This window comes from Pteropus vampyrus, unplaced genomic scaffold (assembly GCF_000151845.1).
Source record: "Pteropus vampyrus isolate Shadow unplaced genomic scaffold, Pvam_2.0 Scaffold2, whole genome shotgun sequence".
Taxonomy (NCBI): domain Eukaryota; kingdom Metazoa; phylum Chordata; class Mammalia; order Chiroptera; family Pteropodidae; genus Pteropus; species Pteropus vampyrus.
Window position 1 is genome coordinate 15,797,028 of NW_011888783.1, and position 23,807 is coordinate 15,820,834.

At 35.5% G+C, this 23,807-nt stretch overlaps 1 protein-coding gene across 6 annotated transcripts in view; it reads left to right on the top strand.

The window, feature by feature from the left end:
* The first annotated feature begins 2,379 nt into the window (after positions 1 to 2,379).
* Positions 2,380 to 23,807, top strand: part of GPR155 (G protein-coupled receptor 155) — a 37,773-nt gene continuing 16,345 nt past the window's right edge. For 3 of the 6 annotated variants that reach the window (XM_011357301.2, XM_023529419.1, XM_023529422.1), the window contains exons 1-9: positions 2,380 to 2,595; positions 4,817 to 4,900; positions 6,681 to 7,177; positions 13,879 to 14,278; positions 16,029 to 16,194; positions 17,087 to 17,242; positions 18,567 to 18,650; positions 19,239 to 19,356; positions 23,065 to 23,149. In XM_011357301.2, coding sequence (XP_011355603.1) covers positions 6,712 to 7,177; positions 13,879 to 14,278; positions 16,029 to 16,194; positions 17,087 to 17,242; positions 18,567 to 18,650; positions 19,239 to 19,356; positions 23,065 to 23,149 — 1,475 coding nt within the window. In that variant the 5' untranslated portion in view covers positions 2,380 to 2,595; positions 4,817 to 4,900; positions 6,681 to 6,711. Of the gene's footprint in view, positions 2,596 to 4,816; positions 4,985 to 6,680; positions 7,178 to 13,878; positions 14,279 to 16,028; positions 16,195 to 17,086; positions 17,243 to 18,566; positions 18,651 to 19,238; positions 19,357 to 23,064; positions 23,150 to 23,807 lie in introns of those variants that run through there. The other 3 variants (XM_011357308.2, XM_011357292.2, XM_011357316.2) reach the window with 3 other exon arrangements.

Here is a 23,807-nt window from a genome sequence, read left to right on the forward strand (position 1 = left end):
CCAAGAAGTATGTGTCTCTCTGTTTTACTTTTCATCCAATTCCAGAGATTTCCCTGCTTTGCTTTCTCTTGCCCCCTTAATCTACCATCAATGGAGTTCATGTAACCTTCCTTAGATCTCCTCCTTTGATTCTAATATATAAGCTGCAATACTGCCATTCTCCAGAGCATTTTCTCAATCCACCGAGATATTGCTTCCCTGCAATTGTCATCAGTTTGGTTCAAATAAACTCATAAAAATTCAAAAAAAGAAAAAAAATTTGATTGGCTCACAAGAAAGAGAAATCCACAGGCTGACTGGCTTCAAGTGAGGCTTGATTCTACAACTTAATTTGTCATCAAGAATCCATTTATTTCCTTCTCTGTCGTGCCTTCCTTGGTGTGTGCATCACTCTAATACTGGCTCCTCTTATGATCCCAGGATGCTGCCAGCATCTTCCCCTAACAGGAAACAAAACCTCAGCATTCTTGGCAAAAGTCCTAAGAGTAATTGTATCAAAGTACCTTAGAGCCAATGCCCACCTTGACTCAATTGCTGAGTCCAAAGGGATGAAATATACTGATAGCCAAATTTTTCTCAGTTACATCAGAGTTATATCACCTCTGAAGGCGAGTGAAGTCAAATTCTCTGGAGATATATGGATCCCCAAAGAGAAACTGGTGTTATTGGGAAGAAGATGGGAGTTTTAAAGAAACTAAATAATGTTAAAGAAATTTCAAATCATAACAGACATATTCAACTTTAGTATATGTGCAGCCAAAGCAAGCACTAGACATATTCAAACAACACATTTTAAATCACTCTAATTACTTTTACTATTTTATCTTCCTCTTCTTTACTCAACTATGGTTAGACTTTATAGATGGGCCAGAGTTCCTGCTTTTTCAAGAAAGATAATCCTCAAAATTTCAGTAGGGAATACTTGATAGATATTAAAAATTATGATATAGACCTACGTTTATGGATAAAAGTTAATTGTATATGATAAATGTTACTAAAAATCATATGTATTAAAAATGTCTATTGTATGATGCTATTTTTCTTAATCTACATACAGAAAAAAATGATACATATAGTAAAATGTTAACAGAAGTTATCGGTAGGTATTGATTTTTCACTATTTCATTATTATTTAGTACATTCAAAATCAGAAATAAAAAAAGTTAGAAATCGAAACTACAATTCTCTTAAGTACTAAGCCCCCATTTGGTGATGTGGCCTAGCATAAGTGACTCCATTGTGGGCCCGTGGTTTTCTTTTAACATGAGAACAAAGGTCAAGTGAGGAGAACAGAAGCCAGAATGCATGACTTTTCTATAGTTTGTGTCTGCGCATTTTTCTCCTGCTTAGTTTTCAAAGCCTTTAACCAACCGTTAGCTTGCCATGATTTTTCAAGTTAAGCTGTATGTTCTTGTACCTTTGCACTAAAATTACCAAGATGATAGAAAGACACTGAAGTTGCCAGACAAAAAAGTTAAAGATGCAATGCAAACTAGAGGCTTTACAAAGGACAGATTCTTGTGAAGTTATTAAGTGGGATTAGGTTATAAATATTTTTAAGTTTGAAATAATTTTGATTCTGAAAGATTAATTCAAATACAGGATTTCTTCCAGTTTCAAAAGAGAGCTCTATAGAGTAAGTCCTCACGTAATGTCATGGATAGGTTCTTGGAACTGCAGGGAAATAATATATAAGGAAATCAATTTTACCTTAGGCTAATTACTATAAACAAGAGTTAAATTCTTGGCATCTCATCAGTGTTATAACAAACAAACTGAAGGAAAAGACGTTATTGGAGCACCTGCTGTAGAAGTTTTCCACCAATACAACCAGTTTCCTCTTGGTAGACTAAGGGGGTATGCATGCAGTTTCCCCCACGACAGAAACACAAGCAGTCAGCAACTGGACCAGCTCACTACAAATCAAGCACAGTGGAAAAGCTTTACAGGCATTTTAATCTCTGATTTAGTCAAGTCCAGATGACATTCCCTTGGGAAAGGAGGAAGGTGAGACTACTGACCAAGGTCTGACTCTAAGTCCTCGCGTTAAATCTTAGCTATAAACATGACGAAGCTAAGAGAGGATTTGCCCTATCACTCAAAGCTGTTAGGTGTAGAGACTAAAGGCCTCTGCAGCTGATTTTAAGAGAATGGGATTACAAATACCCACAGCGGCCGGCTTCTCGCGGGAGCTAGACGGCCGGAAGTCCCGCCGCCAGAGTCTAGTGACTGGGCCTCCCGCTGTAAGCGGAGCCGGGGACCGCGTGCCTCGTCGACCCGGCGGCGGGGGCGGAGCCGGAGGCGGGGCTGGAGGCCGTGTGCCTTGGAAGCTCCCGGCGAGGGGCGGGGCCTGAAGGCGGGGCGCGCGGGGCGGGGCGGGGCGGGACCGCACCGCCCGCGTGAGGAGAAGCTGACCCGGTCAAGGCTTCTCCGCATCTCACTTTCGCGCAACGTGACTGAGCTGCTGCAGCCAGAAGCTAGTAGCTGTCTTCCAAGAGGGCTGGAGTGGGAGATGATGGTGATTTCCTCCCTGCTTGGCCCACAGCGAACACCGACTCCCTCCTCCTCGCGGCCCCGGGGCTGCAGACGTAGCAGGTGAGATGGGCCCCTTGGACGCTGACCTTTGGGTCCTGGCTTGGCCTCGAGGGACCTTAGTGCCCCCGCTCTCCCGTTCTGTGTAGGTGGGCAGCGCCCAGCCCATGGCGCCCAGGCCCGCAGGCCACTGCCTGCGCCTGCCCGCCTCTGCCCCGCACTGCCCTCCTTTAGGACGAACGTGCATGGCCATCTGAGAAGGCTTTCGTAGGGGAAGGGGCGGCTTGTGCCCTCCAGTGACATGACTGTCATTCCTCGGTTTGAAGAGCACTTCATTGTACGTGTATCCCCCTGTCATTCTCGTCCTCTTCCCTTTATCCCAAGAGGTAGCCTCAGTATCTGCCCTCCTGGGAGATTCTGCCCATGTACTTGGAGCATTGCCCCAAATTTTCTCCCTTTTCCCTTTTTTGGAGCATGTCAGTTACCCAGAACTTGTAACTCTCATGCCCTGGGAACGGTGACGACCAACTTTTTATCCTAGGCACAGACCGCAAACTGCCTTTCCACTTCCACTGTTGCCTGCCCAGGCATTGTATGACAGCTCTTTGGGCGGCCTATATAGTTATCGACCCTCTACGCCCTTATCTTGGAGGGCCAAAATCTATCCCTGATGACAAGGGAAAAGCAGCGCTCAATGCTCCCCACCCTGGGTCTCAAAGGAGGACATTTAATTCCCTACAAGTAGATAAGAGTGAGTGGCTGGTGTGACTGTTGATGGTGAAGAGTGCTTTAGTAGTACCACAGTGTATTATGCTTGTTCCACAGGATAAAGGATATTGGGTGTTTGAGAAATAGACAGCCTACAAGTTTAAAGCTTTCTCTTTGAAGTTAATCAGAAGTAAAGCAGTTGTTTACAATTTCAGTGGTTCTGTGATGCTCTCTAAGCCAAATATGAAGTAGCCAGAAGTGGTTTGTATGTAGCATTTCTCCACTCCCTGCCCCAGTGAGTGGTCAGTGAGCAGTCTTTTACTGTGACAGAACAACAACATGTTTGTTCTGTAACAAGCTATGTTTCAGTGAGATGAAAAAAACTAGATTTAAGTTTTTTAAAAAGGCTCTTGCTATAGTTCCTGTTCATTTTAAAAGAATGCTTTCAAAAACATATTTTCCTCCCATTGAGAAAAAAAGGTTAAGAAGGGTTAAAGAAGTTCAAGTTAGTACTTGAGAGATGGTCACAGGAATGGGGAGTCTGGCATAGGGAATGTAGTCAGTAGTAATGTAATGGCTATGTGTAGAGCCAGATGAATGATAGAGTCATCCAGGGGATCATTTCATAAATTATATAAATGTCTAGCCAATGTACTGTATACTTGAAACTATAGTAAAAAAAAAAAAAAAAGATAAGATAAAACTCTATAAATACTTTTTGGTTATTTTGACTTTCCCTCAACTAGCAGATATTGCTTTTATAATGTTGAGGAACATTAAAAGAAACCTCATGGAAAGGGGCAGATTACTTTGCAGAGTTTTTCTCTTGCTTTTCGACTAACAAAGTTAAACCCAGGCATTGCTACAACTATTTGACCATCATTTTGAGAAAAATGAAGAGCTCTCCCTTCCCTGCTAACAACTATTTACAAAGAAAATTAAACTCAACTCCTCTTAATTGTTTCGTATAAAATAAAAACTGATAACCTTACGACCCATCCCGTCCTTCTACTTTAGTAGAAGAATCTTCAATACTAAGTATTGTTTGAAGAATTGGCATAGAACAATGGATTATATTTAATTTGTTACCATTCTTATCATTATTATTAGGACTACAACTCCTTATAGCAATTACTACCGTTTCTTTAAAGCCTTCTTTGTGATAAGCTACTATGATAAGCTGTGTCTAAAATTTCCAGTCCTCACAATATTCCTCTAAGGAGGTTTCTACTCTAATTTTACAGTTGAGAAGGCTAAGAGTCTGAAAGGCTAAGTAACTTGCCCAAAGAGTTAAGTATAAGGCTCCAAATTGGGTTCAGATCTGTTTGATTCTTTTTACTGAACAACCGTTCGTTTAAACTGTTCGTTTAAAATTATTGAAATACGTTGATATGCCAGTGTGGTACAAATGAGCCATATGAATTACTAGTACTTCAGGCAAAGAAATGTAAGGAACTTGGAAAAAATAACAGAAAACTGAGCTAGTTTATCACCTTGTTCTTTAGCACTGCCTTTTCAAGTCCACATCTTTAAGGGCTTCAAATGTTTATAACACTTTTGTTTAATTGTTTACCAGCTCCTACTTCAGCTGTGAGTACCTGTACCAACAGTAGCTTTCCCAGGATATAATTTGACACTTAACTTGCTAAACTTCAAGCATGTGAGTGAGTATATAGGTTTTATATATTTTGACCACTCCTATCTAATCCTAGAAGAAAAATACTTGTCCTGATCCAGATTAAATGTAAGTTGTTTTTTGTTTTTTGTTTTTTAAATGGCTCAGTTTATACCAGAGTAACACAGAGAAAATTATTTCACTCACACCCCTGAGTATCAGTTGTAGCTGGTCTCTGGCCTGCCATCTGAGTCTTTTTAATGCAATGTGGGTGTTTGAGAACTTAACCTGGGCATTGTAAATTTCAGGAAGCATGAGCTAAATAATTACTTACTACCTCATATAAGGCCATATTAGATGATTAATCCAGAATAATTACTTAGAAATTGGCAATTGTCACCATATTAATTTCAAGTTGCTAATAAGAGTAGATTAATTTCAGAGTTGTCCAAACCTCATGTTCACTGTGTCCTTGGCAGCAAGAGGGGCGTCTGATAAGTATTGTAATATTAGCATAAAGAATTTTCCCTTGCTTTAGCATTTTCTAGACATCTTTAGGACATTTTAAAACATTTTGTGTTCTTTAACATTTATGAACAGCTTTAGAATATTTTAGAACACATTTTGTGGTCTTGGGCCTGTTGCTATAGTGAAAAACTTAGGATACTTTATCATTCAAAAAAAAAAAAAAACAAGAGAGAGAGATTTCTGTCCATGACCTAGATAGTTCCTAAAAGAGAACATCAATTCACTAAAGGGTGAAATAAATATACACATATGGAGTCTCTTGTGCTCCATACACTATGTTAGGTGTTAGGGATACAACAGTAAACAAACACATCCACAGACTCTATTTCTATGGCACTTAAAGTCTAGTAAAGTAGAAAAACACAAATCAAATAGTCAATCTAATGCATAGTAAAATTAGAAAATGAAGAAAGTGGACCTAAAGGTAAGAAACATGATTCTATTTGAGAAAGTCTCCTGGCCTGGCTATGGGGTCAGAAAAGCCACCCCGATAAAGTGACTCCTGAACTACATGATTTGGAGCATGACTAGCCAGTATTATGTAGAGAGTGGTAGGTGGATAGAGAACATTTTAGAATTAATTGCATGTGCAAAGTCCATGTGGCAGAAGGAGATTATGGGGCATTCAAGAAGGCCAATATCTGTGGCTGCTGTAAAAGGAACTAAGAGTAGGCTTTGTGCCAGATATGATTATAAGGACTTTAGTTGAATAATCTCAAGTTCCTATGAGGTAGGTACTATTATTACCATTACACAGATGAGGAAAGTGAGACACAAAAAACATAAATTACTGGTTCAAAGTTGACAAGTGATACTCTGCTATATCCTCCTTCCTATCCTAGAGTCAAGTATGAACGCAGGCTGGAAAGGCCCCTCTTGTCCAGTGTGTCTTCTTGATGTACTTTTGAAATTTCTGGAGAATTTAAATGCATGTGAACATTCAGCAGACTCTAGCTCTATGCTCTTAATTGCTAGGCAGAGCTCTAGTATGGATCACTGGAGAGGACCCTGGGGTATCACTGCCACTGTAACATTTATGGATCTTATTTTACTCAAGTCTGATCCTAAATATAGGACAGCCATATAAATATTTTAAGCTGACTCACCTTCGAGAGTGAAGAGATTATTGTCAGCTAGGAAACACACTCACCTCTTTTTAAAACATATTTTTCTTTCATGGTAGTTGAAGAAAAATATGTGTATTTATTTGGCCATTTAATAAGTCTAGGTTTGCCAATGTATCCTTTCAACTATATTGTTCTTATTGTCACGCTGAATCTTTCTTTTTTATTTCCAGAGATCTGGTTGGAGTTGGAAGGTGAAAGAAAATGAATTCTTTTACTGATTTACCTGCCAGGAACTTAACCATGGCGGTCAATATGACCAACACTTTGTCCTCAACAGCAATGCATGGATTTAATTCCACTAATGACCTACCTTCCATGTCAGTAACAAGGCTTTTTCCAGCCTTACTAGAATGCTTTGGCATAGTCCTTTGTGGTTACATAGCAGGAAGGGCCAATGTCATAACATCAACACAGGCCAAAGGACTGGGAAATTTTGTCTCCAGATTTGCACTTCCAGCTTTATTATTCAAAAACATGGTTGTACTTAATTTTTCCAATGTGGATTGGTCTTTCCTATATAGCATCTTAATTGCCAAAGCTTTTGTTTTTGTCATTGTATGTGTATTAACGTTATTGGTTGCCAGTCCCGATAGTCGATTTAGCAAAGCTGGACTATTCCCTATTTTCACTACACAAAGTAATGACTTTGCATTGGGATATCCTATAGGTAAGTTATTTTTAATTTTTCAAACTTTAAAAAAATTCAAGTGTTTTAGAAGATAACGAAATTTAAGCCTTTTAATTTATTTAAACATTTGTTAGTGATAGATACTCTTGTGTCTAAGAAATCTTTTCTATTTTTTCTTAAATATATCTTAAATTAGGATGAATTATATTTTTTCCTTAACCTCAGTTTGAAGCTCCTTCAAAGGTCAACCTAAAATAAATGGTCATATCCAAATAAACTTTGTGAATTTTCTTCCTAACAGTATTCTTTTTCTTCTCAATAATCACACACATATGAAAGAAATTTAATTTCCAGAAAAGATCAGATTCTGATTTAAATAATATGAAAAGATAAGTATATGTCTATATAAAACAGTCATTATTAAATGTTAGCAGTGGAAATTTATGAGTGATTTTTTCCCTCCTTTATTTTTCTTACTATCTAGAATATATATTATTTTACATTAAAGATCATTTTTGATCTTGTTCTTCAAAATGTCAATGTACTTTAGTTGATTTCTGGTTTAAGAACAAAAATGATGCAGGCTTTTTCATCTTTCCAACTTTTCCTTTTCACCTTTCCAACTCTAAGCAGGTTAATTTCATGTTTCTATGTTTATATTTCCTGATGAAACAGTAAACATACCAGTTTGGGATGTTGAAATAATCTTGAAAGGAAACATTTTTTTCCAGAACACTCTGCCCCTAAGAAAATGTGTACTTAGTAACTACGTTTTTATATTTTTATCTTTAACTTAACATTTATGTTGTACTTTGATCATGTATCTCAATGTGAGGACCTGAATATTATGGATTTAGTCATTCATTCATTCATTCATTCATTCATTAATAGGGACCCACTTTGTACCAGTGCTACTGGGAATACACCTGTGAACAACGTTCTTGTACATATTGAATTTACATTTTAATGAGAAAATAAAATTAAAATAATGTCAGATAATGACAAGGGCCATAAAAATAAGTAAACTAGTATAGAGGGATAGGAATGAGTCGGTACCAGTGCTACTTGAGGTAGGGGGTCAGTAAAGGCCTTTCTGATGGTATATCTTCTGAGCAAAGACTAAAAGAAACAATAAAATGGACAGTTGAGATCTATCATTAACTTTCAGACTTTTTATCTAGTAGTTTTAATTACCCTTCCTGTCCCCAATTATCTCAGCACTGATACCAAAAGAATTCTAGTGGAGTATACTTTTCATCTTTCTCCTATACCCTCCATCTCCCTTACCAGATACAGAGATATACCTTAAAAATTAAATAACTATGAGAAAAGTAGGAAGTTTATGAGAGAGGAAAAACTAAGTTCTTAGATAATTGAGCTGTAAATAGTCAGAAACTAGATAGGTATTCTTTTAAGGTTACTGAATTTTAAAATTAAGGATGAACCAAATATTTAAATAAAGACTGGAAATAAAAGCAAGGAGTTAATGTGTTTATCCATCTCTTAAGAGGCATTAATGCTGAAAATTTGTCAAGGTATTTATGCTATAAGGACCTGAGAAGTGACTCAGTATCATAGTGTTAAATATATAAGTATATCATTTCATGCTCTCATAGATTAGTAAGCAAGTCCATAACTAAATAGAGCTAACATTTGTAACTTTATAGAGTACTTTCTTATATACTTAACTCGTTTGAGATAGGGCAGATACTATTATCCTCATTTTCAAATAAGGAGACAGGCTTACAGAGATTTAATTGCACTATCCCAGGTCACACAGCTTACAGGTGCCTGAGACCCAAACCTAGGTCTTCTGGTTCTAAATCCAGGGCATTCTCTTATGCCACACAGTTATGTAACATTCCCATTCAATCTTCAAAAGACCCAACCAGCCCTTATAATACATTAGTTTCAGAGAAAATCAATATTTTTATTATCTTTACATTCATCTATAAATATTTCATAAAATGAGTAGTAGTGGAAAAAGACCTATTAAATGAGTTTTTCCCTTTTCATATGGAGGCAGACTCCAACTAAAAAATGTAGTCAGCCATATTTATCACTGCTTATATCCTACATTAAATCAGTGAATCTGGAAATAATCATGTTCCAAGCAGTGAGCTAATTCAATTTCCTTGATGACTATATTTATAGATTTTCAATTGTAATGTTTCTGGGTTTTTTTTTGTTTTTAAATCACACAAAAAATAAGAGTTCTTGTAACATTAGATTATAGACAATAACTTTACCAGAAACCAATGGTATAGACAGAATTCCTTTTTCATATACCTGCAGAATGGAAGGTGTGATCTAGAACTACAGGGCCATGCGTCTGCTCCAGTGAGATTATTTAATATTGCTGTCCATGCCCTTCTGCCTTCTGGCCTCAGTCAGTGTGAACAGAGAAGACTGTATCTCTAAAGAGAAGACCCTTTCAGTTTGTTACGTGGCCTCTCCCAAGAATTCCCATTCTCTCGTTCACAGATAAACACCATAGGTTATATGATATACGTCCTTTTTAAGACTGCATTTGTTTCACAACATCAGCCTACTTGATGGGTGACTCAGGAGAAGGCAGATAATGAATCAAGAAAAAGGACAGTCATGTACCCTTTTTCTCTGTACTATGATGACATTATATAACAGTCTAGGAAGCTACATTAAAATTATTTATACCCAAGTGACAGAAAACTACAGTGCCTTATTACAGACTAGAAACGAAGCTCACTGTTTTTTAGAACAATTCTTTTCAAAGGTATTTCAAGAAATCTGAGTGTGAGAAGAAACCAAGAATCTACTAAGGTGAAATGTTGATTTCAGCAAATCAGAACAGTTCCCTGCCTCTGTCATTAAAAGATACTAATAGGGCATAGTTAAATCCTGTAATTCTTCAAACAATGCTGATAACATAAGTACTCTGCCTAATCATAATTATGCTCTAGTGCTTGAGCTGTAAACAAAAAGGAAATGAAGCATTTAACTATGCCATTAAATAATAGAATGATCCTGTCTGGGTCTTTTGGTTATTTGCTAGGGATTGAAAACCTGCTATAATTAAGTAGAAGCCACAGTGGATGACTAATTTTGTCTCTTAGCTATACAATAATTCCTCATAGTGGGATTCTCCCTGTACTCCCCAAGAGCCTTATTTATAAGAGTTCATTAGAATTTAATAGTTGATATAATGATTATAAACCTATTTGTTAGTATGGGACATTCCTTTCATATATACTTTTTTCAGATTTGAAAAACCATCTTCAGATTCGTAACAAAAGAACAGCTCTACCAATTTATAAAGACGTGAAGTTAAGTGATTATGCAAATGAATGGCAGAAATGGACGGAAATTTCCTTGTTGAACCATATTCTAGTAATTTAACAAGTATTGATTCCCAATTGTTTACTGTCCCGCTATACTTCTTTTGCCTTCAAATACTTGTTCAATTGACTTAAAATACTCCAATAGTAACCTTTATAAATATTCAGAATATGAAAAAGGAAAATTTAAATATAAAAGAAAACAGATTAATGAATGATAATTACATATAAATTACCATGTGTTAGAAAATACATATTATTCTGAAACCTTTGACATTCATTGATTTGTTAATTCCACCCAGCAACTATTTTCAGATTTGCTCAGCACTATGCTGGGGACTAGAGGTTATAAGTGTATTTGAACTTAGAATTTGTTCAAGTGGCACTAATATGAAACAAGGTACCAGAGCCATCCAGTGAAGAGGATATCCATGATACATATTGAAGACATGGTGTAAGAAGTACCTGAGACAGACCTTAAACAGTAGGCAAGATTTAGATAAGAAAGGAGAGATTTCAAGAAGTCAGGAGATGATGGTCAGCATGTCAAACTAGTTATGAACCTGGTATTTATCTGTTCTAAGTGTGATATTAAACCAGCTGGTGGAGGCTATACCCTGAGGAATAGCTGGGTATTCCAGAGTGATGAGCTGAATAAATAAGGTGCCAGTGTGGAGACTGGACTGTAATTGTCAAAAGAAGGGTTTTATAGCTGTTTTTGTGGGTGGTGAGAACTGTGGGAAAATCTCAGTTTTTGAAGTTAAGATTTACGTGATATTGTAAGCAGTGAATAAAATGGATGAAGGGGGTGGTCAAGAAAAACCAAAAGGATATTAGTTGGAAACACATTAAGTAACGAGTTTTGAAATTTTTGACTAGTGGTAGTAGGAATCAAGAGGAGAAAATACAAAAGATCCTGCAAAAGAAGAAAGTACTTGGTGATTGATTGGCTAGCCATAGATAATAAAGACTGTTGCTCAAATTTGCATTAAGCTTTAAAACAGCTTAAGGTCTATTATATAATGATGATTAAGTGCTAGTGTGCTATGAAAGTAAATTCTGGAAAAAGGCATTAACTTAAGGGGCTTTGTGTGCTGTAAGTTGTCAAAGGAACTTTATGCATTTTATATTAGCCAGTTGGGAAAATTCTTGTGCTCAGACTGAAAACACAGGCTTTTCCAAAATAGACTCTCTATTTTAAAATTTGAGTGGTGAGCAGGTAGGGACACCTTTCTCTTAGAAATAAAATATCTAATCAGAAGAAGTGTAGCTACCTAGGAATAGTTCTCAAAACTGCTACTTTTTGTTTTACTTAAAAGCTGAAACCTTATGAAACGTAATAAAAGAAAACCACTAAGGGTTATAGAGCTCGTATATCTAATTTGGAAATCAGAAAGAATTTGTGAAATTTTATGTTATCAAATACATTTTGTTTAATCACTGCTTCATTTCAGAACTATTATAGATCTCCGTATGTGGTTAGCTAAAAAAAAAAGGATTGAATCTTATAAAAGTAGTTTTTAGCTAATAAGAACAAAGTGAACTTTTACAGGTTATATAATCTAGTTACATAACTTTAACGGGACATGTGCATGACATTAACTGAACTTATGTATCCTGAGTAAGTAAACAAACATATTTTCCTACCTGAGTCACTTTATCTTAATGTAAATTGAGAAGGCTAATCTTTTACATTTTTTCACATGATTGCCTCCCTTCTTGTGAGTGATTGTAGCTATTCTTTTTTTAACCTTTCCCAACCTCAAAGTCATTTCTGAATCAGCCATTGTGTATTAGGTTGAATAATTTCAGAACTCATTGTCAAAAATGTACCTAAAGACCAGGTTGCTGACTTTAATGTTCTAAGTTGCCCTGATCCACTTAGAACCAGGCCACGAACCCCCACTTCCACCAAAAAACTGATAAAATTCTGATCCAACCCACCTACGCCTTCTAAGGAGATGCAACTTACGCAGTGATTAGGTTCTAAAATCATCATGTACAGTCAAACCCTTGAAAAATTCGTTAAACCATCTACAGAATATAGCACATGTACTTTGTATATATTGTACCACTTCTCCTAAGTCTAACACAGCCAGATTTTTCTCTCTAGTGTTGTTCTTCAGTGAACGGCAAGTGAAATAATTAGTTTGCATTTGAGAACATGCTTTATGGGAGGGAAAAAAAAAAAAAAGCTTTTGTTTCCCTAAGAAAGTGTAGTTGACATTGTGTTAGATAGATATGTATTACATGACTCTACTGTATTCCCCTCCCAAACATTTCTTATCGACCTTTCCATCCCTAATTCTTTAGCATCTTCACTGGTCTTCCCTATAGCCATCCATTCCCTTTCATTCCTCTCAAATGGAGGCTGCCTGTTTTCTCACCTGCATACTACATGAGCAATGGTAGATAGGACTGGCATCCTCATAGAGACCTCGTGCTAGGCCATTATTATTTGCTGTTTTGTAAAAACTGCCTCTTTGAGGTTCATGTTGCCCGACTAGACCCCTTATCCTCATTGCTGTCATCTGTTGACCTCATTCTAGCCATTCCTCCTCATTCACTGAAGACTAGAATGTCTGACTCACCATTAACGTCTCCACTCCCAAGTTTTGCCATTATCTTATTAGACGTTGGCACCCATGTGAACTGCCTATCAAATTCTCTGCCTTCTTAGTTCCTTGTCTTTCTCATCTCCACTGATGTTTTCCTCTAGTCCACTTCAGCCACCAACTAACAATGGCCATCCTAGGTCATCCTGGACCTAGTCATCTGGGAAATATTAAATTCAGTAGCTCACTACCTGACTTACTCTGGACTCCTAAACTTCCAACTACATGTCATTCTTAGACTTTGTAGGAAACTCCGGTCTCTGATCCCTCTACTGTGTGTCAGCCATCTCCCATCTTCTCCTGTACAGCCTTGGACTCCATCGATTCAGTGCTCATTATTTAGTTTATTTTCTCATACCTGCTCATCAGTCCTCTATACCCTGACTTCTGCTTCACCATTCCAGTGAAACTTCTCCTCAAGGAAACCAACACCCACCTGTTGCTATTACTAACATTTAACTTGTTATAAGAATTTTACTCTGAATTGTTTCTTTTAGGAATTCTACAATTTTGCCCTTTTATTGTGTCTAGTCTAAGCCTCTACTCAATAAAAATTAGTGGGTATTACTAAAAATAATTTGTAAAAGTTGATTATAATTTTATAAGCTAAATGTTATTTAACATGGTGTGTTTTTCTTATTTTAGCTTTCTTACTAAAAATGTACTTTTTCTAAACCAAGGCTAATGCAATCATTGTGCACTATTTATATTAATGTAGAATATGCTCTAATTAAGCACAGAAAACATACACATAATCTATTATATTTCTGTAATCATTTTAAAATCAATTTTAACTCTTGTTTTGCAGTTGAAGCTTTATACCAAACTACATACCCAGAGTATCTCCAGTACATTTATTTGGTGGCACCAATATCTCTTATGATGTTAAACCCTATAGGGTTCATTTTCTGTGAAATCCAGAAGTGGAAAGACACTCAAAATGCTTCTCAAAACAAAGTAAAAATTGTGGGACTTGGACTTCTACATGTATTACAGAACCCAATAGTATTTATGGTCTTCATTGGCATTGCCTTCAATTTTATTCTTGATCAAAAGGTGCCCGAATATATGGAAAATTTTCTTGATGGACTTGCAAATTCTTATTCGGGATCAGCTCTCTTTTATCTTGGTCTCACAATGGTAGGAAAAATAAGGAAACTGAAGAAGTCAGCATTTGTTGTACTAATTCTTCTCATCACAGCTAAACTGTAAGTTTCACTTATTTAACTTGGGGATTATATTTTGTGAAAGCCTTATTTAGCCATCCATTGGGATGTGTTCATAACCATTTTCTCCTTTAAATAATCTGATAGTAATAATCCCTCTTAATTGAACAGTTGTGATTTAAAAGAAAATACGATGTTGGTGTTTTGTGGAAAGTCATTTTTATTCCATGTAGGTTATTTTTTTCCATTTTACTGTCAAAGGATAAAGACTATTGGTTTCCTATCAGCTTTTATATAATTTTACTCAATATTTCCTAATGTCCCAGTTCAATCATATTTTTTAAGGAATTTTGCAGGATTTCTGAGTTTTCTAATTCTATTAAAATCCTAAAGTCAAAAGCATCTTAGTTGTGATGAGAGCAATAATTTTGAGTATAAACTATTTTTATCATGACTTTGGGGAAAATATTCTGTAATTCTGAGGGTGGTTGAAATTTCTATATAGAAGTAAGTTAATATGAATGATTATTATTAACCATCTGATCCTAGCCTGTCAAACAAAAAGTTCTTACCCTCCCAAAAAAGTTCTTATCAGCTCCTTAGTTAATAGTTCTACAGTTTATTTAGCTCATTAGCCATGGAAATACACTTTATGGTGCAGGTGACATCAGTTTTACTGCAAGATTATCTCAAAGCACGTGGGGCATACTTAACTATTCAGTTCAGCTCTTGTATAGACAGTTAAATTCATTAGACCAGTGCAATATGAAATAGTGTCTCTATTTTCAAAATAGTAAAAATGAATATAAGTTCTGAATATTATTTATGGTGGCATTATGCTCCTTGGAAATAAAGTATTAATTAGTAGTGCCACAGTAATATGGTTCTAACAATAGTGGTATTATCAACTTCAACTTATAAATAGAATTTAAATATTCTCACTTTTTGAATCTTTTTCTTTGGGTCTTTAATCCCTACTTGATATTTCCATCTATTTTTAATTTTAAAAATATACAGAAGAGTAATTCTTTACTCCATCATAGAACATCTCTCTAGGTGCTGCTATGACAATATCATCGTTCTTGGTCTTGTTCTTTCTAAAGGAAAACTCCATTAGCTCAGCTATATTGTTGATACGCTCATTCTATGGAATCCTGAAGGATTTGTTTAATAATTGACTCTTCACCAGTCTGGATTTCACTAATTTTCTGCCCCATTTGAGTTGTTTATGTTCCCTTTGCTAAACCTTTTTATCTTTATGAAAGTGAAGAGCTAAGTGAAAGATACCTGTTTTTCTACTGGTTTTAAGAATCTAATTGAGCAGCATTTATCATTACCTGAACCATTTAAACCCCTAATCATAATAAAGGTCAGCTTTTTTTTCCAAAAAGGAGTTTAGTAATTTTCTTGAAAAAAGTTTATTCAGATTGTCAACCTTTTTAAAAACATTTCAATGAATTAATAGAGGATGCAAGAAACAGTAGTATTCCTACAACTTTTACAAACTTTTTTAAAGAAATTTATTTGTCGAACAAAAGTATCAGAGTTTTTACCTCCTAATCTCTGATGTTTGAAGTGTTTCTAGAATAATGTTACACTACTCTAAATGGCTCCAAGTCGAATTCTTCATTCTTTCAATTAAATGTCCACAAGCGGACATACAGAGAACGTGTACATGCCAAGAGATATACCTTCTGAGGAGAAGAATAACCTAACGTCAAATTCACTGGAGCAATTTACCCGCCTTGGGGAGCAGCATGCTCAAATTATGACCCATTTCTTTTTTCTTCAGCCTGGTGCTGCCACTTCTGTGTAGAGAAATGGTGGAACTCTTGGACAAGAACAACAGTGTAGTGAACCGCACCAGTTTATCGAATTATGCATTTTTGTATGGTGTCTTTCCTGTAGCACCGGGAGTGGCTATCTTTGCAACACAGTTCAACATGGAAGTAGAGATTGTATGTATATACAACTTTCTAAGTTTGATTGTGTAGTTAGTAGAAAATGAATTTTCAAAACACAGAAATCAGCATTCTTTTATGAGAATTTGATACCTGTAAGCTACTTAATTGTATATAAAGAGGTATCATGTAACATCATGTAACAGTGTTTTTAATCTGGGATCTTTATTCAGCCATGACTTTTTCATTAATCTTATTTAGTTTCAAGTATCTTATTGCTTACTTACACCTAAGCCTAAAAGTTATTTATAGAGGGGTAACTTTTGAAATTTTGAGAACATAAATTCTATTTCATTCATTGATGATTCAACCACCAGATGCAAAACACCCTATAATCAACTGCAGTACATAGCTAAAATCAATTACAGAAAGTTATTATCAGTGTCTAAGCATATTGTAGATGTATCTACAGCATTAGAGTAAATGTTTTTGAAATATGAAATGAAGAAACTAAATTGATTAATGAAAGTCAGTTCCATATTTTTATCTGTAAAATGTTTGCATAGTAATTTTTCCTTTTGAATTGCTCTTATTGCCCTATGTTTTGTAAAATAGTATGAAAGGAAATTGGTCATCAATTTAATTAGATTATTATTATGGTTTACTTCTTAGAACCTAGAAGATAACCATTAGCAGTGGGATGTCTGCTATTTGTCATGTGCAAATAAAAATTGAGTATAGCTTGGAAAAGGAGCCAAGAGAACTTAACTGTGTTTTCTTTTAAGAACTCTCAGAAAGGGGTTATATGGTAGTAGATAACATGCTGGATGTCTTTTTACTGAGTCTTGCTTATTTTAGAATACCTTAGTGTTCTGTGGCTATTTAAAGTCTAAGGTAATTGTTTAATTGCGACTGTGACCTTTTCTACAATTTGATTTCACTTTTGCAGATAACCTCAGGGATGGTAATAAGCACGTTTGTGTCTGCACCCATCATGTATGTTTCTGCCTGGTTACTGACCTTTCCCTCAATGGATCCTAAGCCATTGGCAGATGCCATCCAGAATGTTAGTTTTGATATAAGTATTATCAGCCTGGTTGCCTTGGTAAGCATGTTTCAGTGTAAAAATGAGTGAAAACCACAGAATGAGTTTGAGAATAGCTTGGTAACAGAAAGTTAGAGATTTAAAAGTCTAATATCTTAGGCAATAGAGAATGCTAAAGCCTGCCCATAAAATATAATATCAGCCTTCTGAGTTTTGTCTTTCCATCTGGGATTTAGAGTTAGACAGCAGACAAGGCATGAGATTTAGTCAGACCTCAATTTAACTCCTGGCCCTATCAGCTGTCTGTCTCTGTGAAGTTACCTTAACTTCTCTAAATTTCCGTTTTCTCAGCTATAAAATAGAGATCATAATTTTACCTGTTTCTGTGGGTTTAAGGATTACATGAAATAAAATATGTAAAAAGCATTGTGCACATGGTGAATCACCATACAAATACTAGCTGTTGTAGAATCATGTGGTTGAGGGACCCTTGGAATCATGTCTAACCCCCTCATTTCATGTTAATGAAACTTTCTGGATCTATCTAGTTCAAGTTAAATACTTAAACACTCGGCAACTAGATTATCTTATAGATTATGTTGCCTATTAAATTCAAGCAGTATTCTGGCTGGAAAAAAAAAAGACAACTTTTACTATTAAAGGAAAAGAGGTGGAGATGAATATGTATATTTCAACAAATAAATGGCATGATTAATGTAATTTTTAAGATTTTTTACATTTGTTACATATTCTTAAAAATCAGTACCCATTGATAAGAGGGCAGTTTGGGGAGAGACACTGTGTAAGCTTTGAATGACATTGAGGGGAGAAGAAAGAAGGAAGTCAACCAGCAAACTTAGCTGGCCACTGTGTAGGTAGACTAAAAACCCAATCCTTTTAAATATAAGGAATCCAAGACAGTCTTAAGGTAGGCAATGTATATTGTTTGAAGTAAGATAGCCTGGAATTTAGATACCTCATGAGCCAATATGGTGGAATCAAAAAGGGAGAACTTAGTGCATTGTAACTGCATCTCCTACTCAAGCTCTTTTCTTAAATATTGGCTATGAACTTGTGTCCCACACCAGCCACCAAAGGTAGGGAAAATTAGAACATGGCCCAAGTCAAGGCAATAGTTCTTAAAGACCCTGTCACTTTTGGACAGTTAATTTACAATAGGATCTCTCCATGCTTTTTATTTTACTTTGGATATAGTAATTTACCTTAATATCTTTTTGGGAACTGACATGTTAAAGTAAATGTTGGAATTTCTTTCTGAATCAAGATAAAGAGGATTCTTTAAAGAGGCTAATCAACGACTTATTTAATAAGTAATTATAAAGACTAAAAAAACTGAATAACTTTTGAACCCTTTGTCTTTAAGATCTGGTCTCTGGCTATTCTTCTTTTGAGTAAGAAATATAAACAACTTCCTCATATGCTTACAACTAATTTACTGATCGCCCAGGTTAGTAAACCAATAGATATATAGAACTGTGCTTTTCTCGTTGATTATACTACTATAAAGGAAAAAATTACCTCTTTGTGTTTTTCCAGTTATAAAAATCAGAAGTAATTTTGACCAAATGAAATCAATTACAATTTGATCACTATTAATTTATGCCTAATTTATTAAATATTGAAATACGTCTTGAACTATGTAAAGTTAAGGTTAATAATAGCATTTGATGATAATTTTGCATTTTTAATGGAAATAATTGAATCCTTAAAAATTAAACGATCATAACCTGATTTTCTAGTTAAATCTTTGCATGTCTCAAATTATAATGGAAAGGTTAGCATTTTCTGTGTAAACCATTACTGAATATAAGGTTAGTATTTAGAATATTGTCATCTGTTTCACTTGAATATGTCCATTGTTAAAAACTGTATAAGAAGGCTTTCTTTTTACCATAAAACTTGTAATTTTAGTATAACTAGTATGCAATAGTTGATAATTATTCAGCAATAATTTAAAACAATAATATAGTTGCTGTGAATAAAACATTAATATGACTCATATGAATATGACTTTTTTTCATAACTTTTTCTTCAGGCTATTGTATGTGCTGGAATGATGATATGGAATTTTGTTAAAGAAAAAAACTTTGTTGGACAAATTCTGGTGTTTGTTCTATTGTACAGCTCCCTCTATAGTACCTACCTATGGACAGGTAAGTTGAATCATGTATGGAAAGTTAGGTCTGTCCCCTTCTCTTCCGAGGGCTTCTAGTGATCTATTTGAAGTCTCCTAGTACAGGATTAAGGCATTCTTTCAGGTAGTTACACCCACTAACATAGTCTGCAAAACCGAGTTCTGTTTCCTGATATACTTATTTTCTATCTGGATTCGGGCATTTTCCAGTCATGTGGTCCTTTTCCTCAGCATCTTTGGCTCTAGGCCACCGTTAGCATAGCTCTCCTTTGGAGACACCAACAGAGCAGGCACTAGAGGCAGGTGGAGAAAGTAGGGAATGTATGTATGAGATGTATAAGGTGTGTTCCAGAGCTCACTATTAGCGTCCAACTGAACTGAATGAAAAATTCTGGCTCTGCCTTAAGCAAATGACTTAACTTTTACTGTCGCTGTTTCCTCATCTGTAACACTGGGGACTGATTATCCTATCTTATGGAGTTATTTTAAGAATTAAAATGATTCTCAAATCCTTTGCCCTGGGATACATATCTAAAAAATATTGCTAACACCAGTATCAAAGAATTTATTGCTTATGTTTTCTTCTAGGTGTTCTATGGTTTCAGGTCTTAACATTTAAGTCACTAATCCATTTTGAGTTTAGTTTTGTATATGGTGTAACGAATCGATCTAATATCATTTTGTGTGTGTGTCCAGGTTTTCCAACACCATTTATTGAAGAGACTGTCTTTACTCCATGTGTATTCTTGCCTCCTTTGTCTTAGATTAATTGATTCTATAGGCATGGGTTTATTTCTAGTCTATCTATTTTGTTCTGTTGATCTATGAAAAATTCTGGCTCTGCCTTAAGCAGATAACTTAACTTTTACTGTCTCCATTTCCTCTTCTGTAGCACTGGGGACTGGTTATCATACCGTACAGAGTTATTTTGAGAATTAAATGAAATGTGATTATTTATGCCTGGTACATGGTAGGCATTCAACAAATAAAATTCTATTATTAAATAGAACAAGGAAAGTAAGGAATGAAGGGTATGGAAATAGAAGAGTACCCAATTAAGGAAGACTATTTCTCATTTCGACTGGCTCCAAAAAGGATAATGAAAATGGCTTAGCAAATTGCTATTTCGAAGTATAATATTTATTTGAATGTATACATTCTGGTATGTCTGTGAAACATTCTATCTGGCTGTTTTGTATTCATGCAAATGTGAACCGGGAAAATGACACACAAAAGGAAATTGTAGAATGGTAGGGCTGGTAGTGACAGCCACTGTTAGGAGGCAGGTGTCAGGAAGTGGCTGGGAATAGGCCTTTGATTTCATGCCTTCAGGATCAAAAGCAGGGCCCAGCTAAGTCAACAGCCTTTGAAGTGAAGCAACAGTGTGGTGAAGAATTACAGAATGGAAACTTAAGTGCAAAGAGGAGAAGGTTTGTGCTTTTTAAAGACAAGTACACTTTACATAGCATGAGTTTTTATGACATGTCAAGTTAAAACAGCCTAAAGACTTCTATTTCCAAATACAGCTGAACCAACTTAATCTCTAATACTTGGGTTTATTAAGGCTAAATTTTTAATGAGAATAAGAGAGAAGCAAATAGGTCAATGTATCAAAAAAAAAGCCCCAAGTCTCTCTGAAATCCTGTTAAAGCAGGCATGCCTAAATCTATCCAAAAACATTGTTCTGAATCTCCTGACCCCAATGAAGGTACCCTTTAACCTTGAGATTATTATAACAGAACTTTAGAACTAAAGTAGCATTTTAAATCATCCTATTCTGCCATTTTCAATTTCACTGATTTGCATACCATCCTCATGATTTTTGTCTTATCTGCATATCACTTGTTCTCTTTTTCCCTTTAAAGTTGACTTGCTTTTTTAACTTTAATAAATTGAGCCTTAGATCAGGAAAATCCCCGGTTTCCTGTGCTAGCTAAAATTTTTTCAAGCACATATTGAAATAAACATATAACTAGTCAAAATTTTTTCACCCTTGTGTCACCTGTTGTCTCTATACTCTTGGAAACAGTGGTCTGGTTTAAATCCTTCACTTTGCAAATGAGGAAAATAAGGCCCAAAGAGTTTAGCTGATTCAGGCAGGAACTCTCACAGCTTCATCACTGAGAGGTCCAGGGCTAGACTGGACCTATTCCTATATCAGTCTTTTCACAAGGAAGAAATAATGAACATTAGAAATTAAAGAGTGTCCTCGCTACTGAAACACAGTTGGCACACTTTTGTGATTGGTTACTTGTTTCCTTGGTACTTTGAAAACCTGGAATATAGAGTGTACAAATGTATTTAGAGAAGAGAAGTGGTATTATAATATCTCTTGAACTTGAGTAATGTGTGGGTCCCCTGTAAAAATAAACAACTCACAAGGACCTTGGTGTTGAGTTATATTATTTCTAGCACGGTGTTACTTAATCTGTATAATCTTAAATCTAGGTATGAATGCCTTATATACAGCTATATACAACTTTAAAACCAAAGCAAATTCACAGATGAGATTCAAAAACAACTATAAACTCAATAATTCTAATTAGCAACATTAATTGACAAGACAAAGGATCTTGTTTTGCTAATCTGAAGGACAGCTTGAAATGTAAAATGGAACTCACTTCTCCAGTTAGGGTTTTTTTTTTTTAGTTTAGCCTGCCTTTATTTCCATGTGTGGGTTTCTGACCTGGTTTTCTCACTGCTTTTCTCTCTTTAAACTATCACAGAACATTCATTTGGACTGTGTATTGTGATGTCATTTGACTTTTACTTTGCTTAAACAATTTAAAAGCAAATGTAAGCCCTGGAATCATGAGACTGTACTTTAGTTATAAGATGGACATCTAGGTGATTATCATTGAGAATACACCAAAAAAACCTTTTTTCTCATGGAAATTTTCAGATCCTAAAGAATATATCTTGGGAACCCTTGGGGTTTACAAATCCGAGTTTTAGAAATGCTAATAGAATTGGACCTATCTCACATCAGATGTCTGGGTTTCTAGGCCTGCTCTGCCCTCTGCTGGCTATGTGGCTTGGGCAAATCCTTGTTTCCATTATCAGTAAAATGAAGGTGTTAATTTAAAACAATGGTCTTTTCCAACCCTTAAAGTTCTAAGATTCTATTGCTATGTAGAATTTATTAAGTAATATGTTATTTGTATGAATAATTGGGCATAAGATATAAGGAGAGCTCAAGAACCTTAAAACATTTGTTTTTGTATTAAGTTTTTGTTTTTGTATTATTTTGTTTTATTTTGTATAAAATAAAACATATGTTTTTATTAAAGTCCATAATTTAGACTTGGGGCATTTTCCAAAAACAAAACCTGTGTAAGAATTGCCTGTACTTTCTTCAGAGTGGTGGTGTTTTTCATTTTAGAATTGTTTTGTAGCCACTTAAAAACATTTCTTTTTCCAAATGTACTTAGATTCCAAACACATCAGTCAAAAAATATAAGATGATTTGGAGCTTTTGAAAAAATCTTCATGTGTAAAACAAGAAGATTTGAGTAAAGAGACAGTGTGGGGTTGGGGAAATACAAATTATTTTGAATTAATAAAACTTGCTTCAAAATATTGGGGACAGCATTTCCTTAGAAGGAGTAAATTCTAGGACAAAGCTACAGATAGCTACTGAAATAAGCTTCGTTAAATAAACTTCCATGAAGTCTGATCAACATCAAGAATAATTATGTATTTTTCAATCTCCGTTTATTGTTCTTAGGCCTTTTAGCAATTTCTTTGTTTCTTTTGAAAAAGCGAGAGAGGGTACAAATACCTGTTGGAATCATCATCATATGTGGCTGGGGGTAAGTTGGTAGTTTTCTGTTTGCTTACATGCTCCCACATATACAGTGTTAAACAAACACAAAAAAATTTAACTTCCACGGCTGGAAGTCTTTCTAAAAGAAAGAGTTCATTAAGTTTATTAAGCCAATGCAGCAAAAAAGAAGTCCAGTCTTGGGGCATGGAGTCTAAACCACCAGCAGCATGGCTAGGTCGGAAAGATGACATGTTCATCGTCTTGGAGTTTGCAGATGTTTTTATACATCAACTAGTGGGTAGGAGGAAGAAAGATGTAAGCAGTCTGAAAGAATTTACATTGATCATGGGCAAAGAGATGGGAGAAAGTGAAACAGACAAGACAAAGGATCTTGTCTGGGATAGGCATAGAGTCCGCAAAAAGAAATGTCGGCTCCTGTGGACTGACTGCAAGCAGCAGTCCGGAAAGCCCACATGTAAAGAAGAAGTGAAGGCTCCTGGAGTTCGATGGTGCCCGGCTCAAAAATAACGTGTGGAAATAGCCACCTGGAAATCAATCTGAAATTCCAGCAGATTAACAGGAATGTGAGCAGTCTTGTTGTCCCACAGCCATTAATTAATAATAGACTAATAGTTCTCAGCCATTAATAATAGACTAGTAGTTCTGTCTCCTCCTACTCTCTGGGGGCTGTAACTTAATTTAAA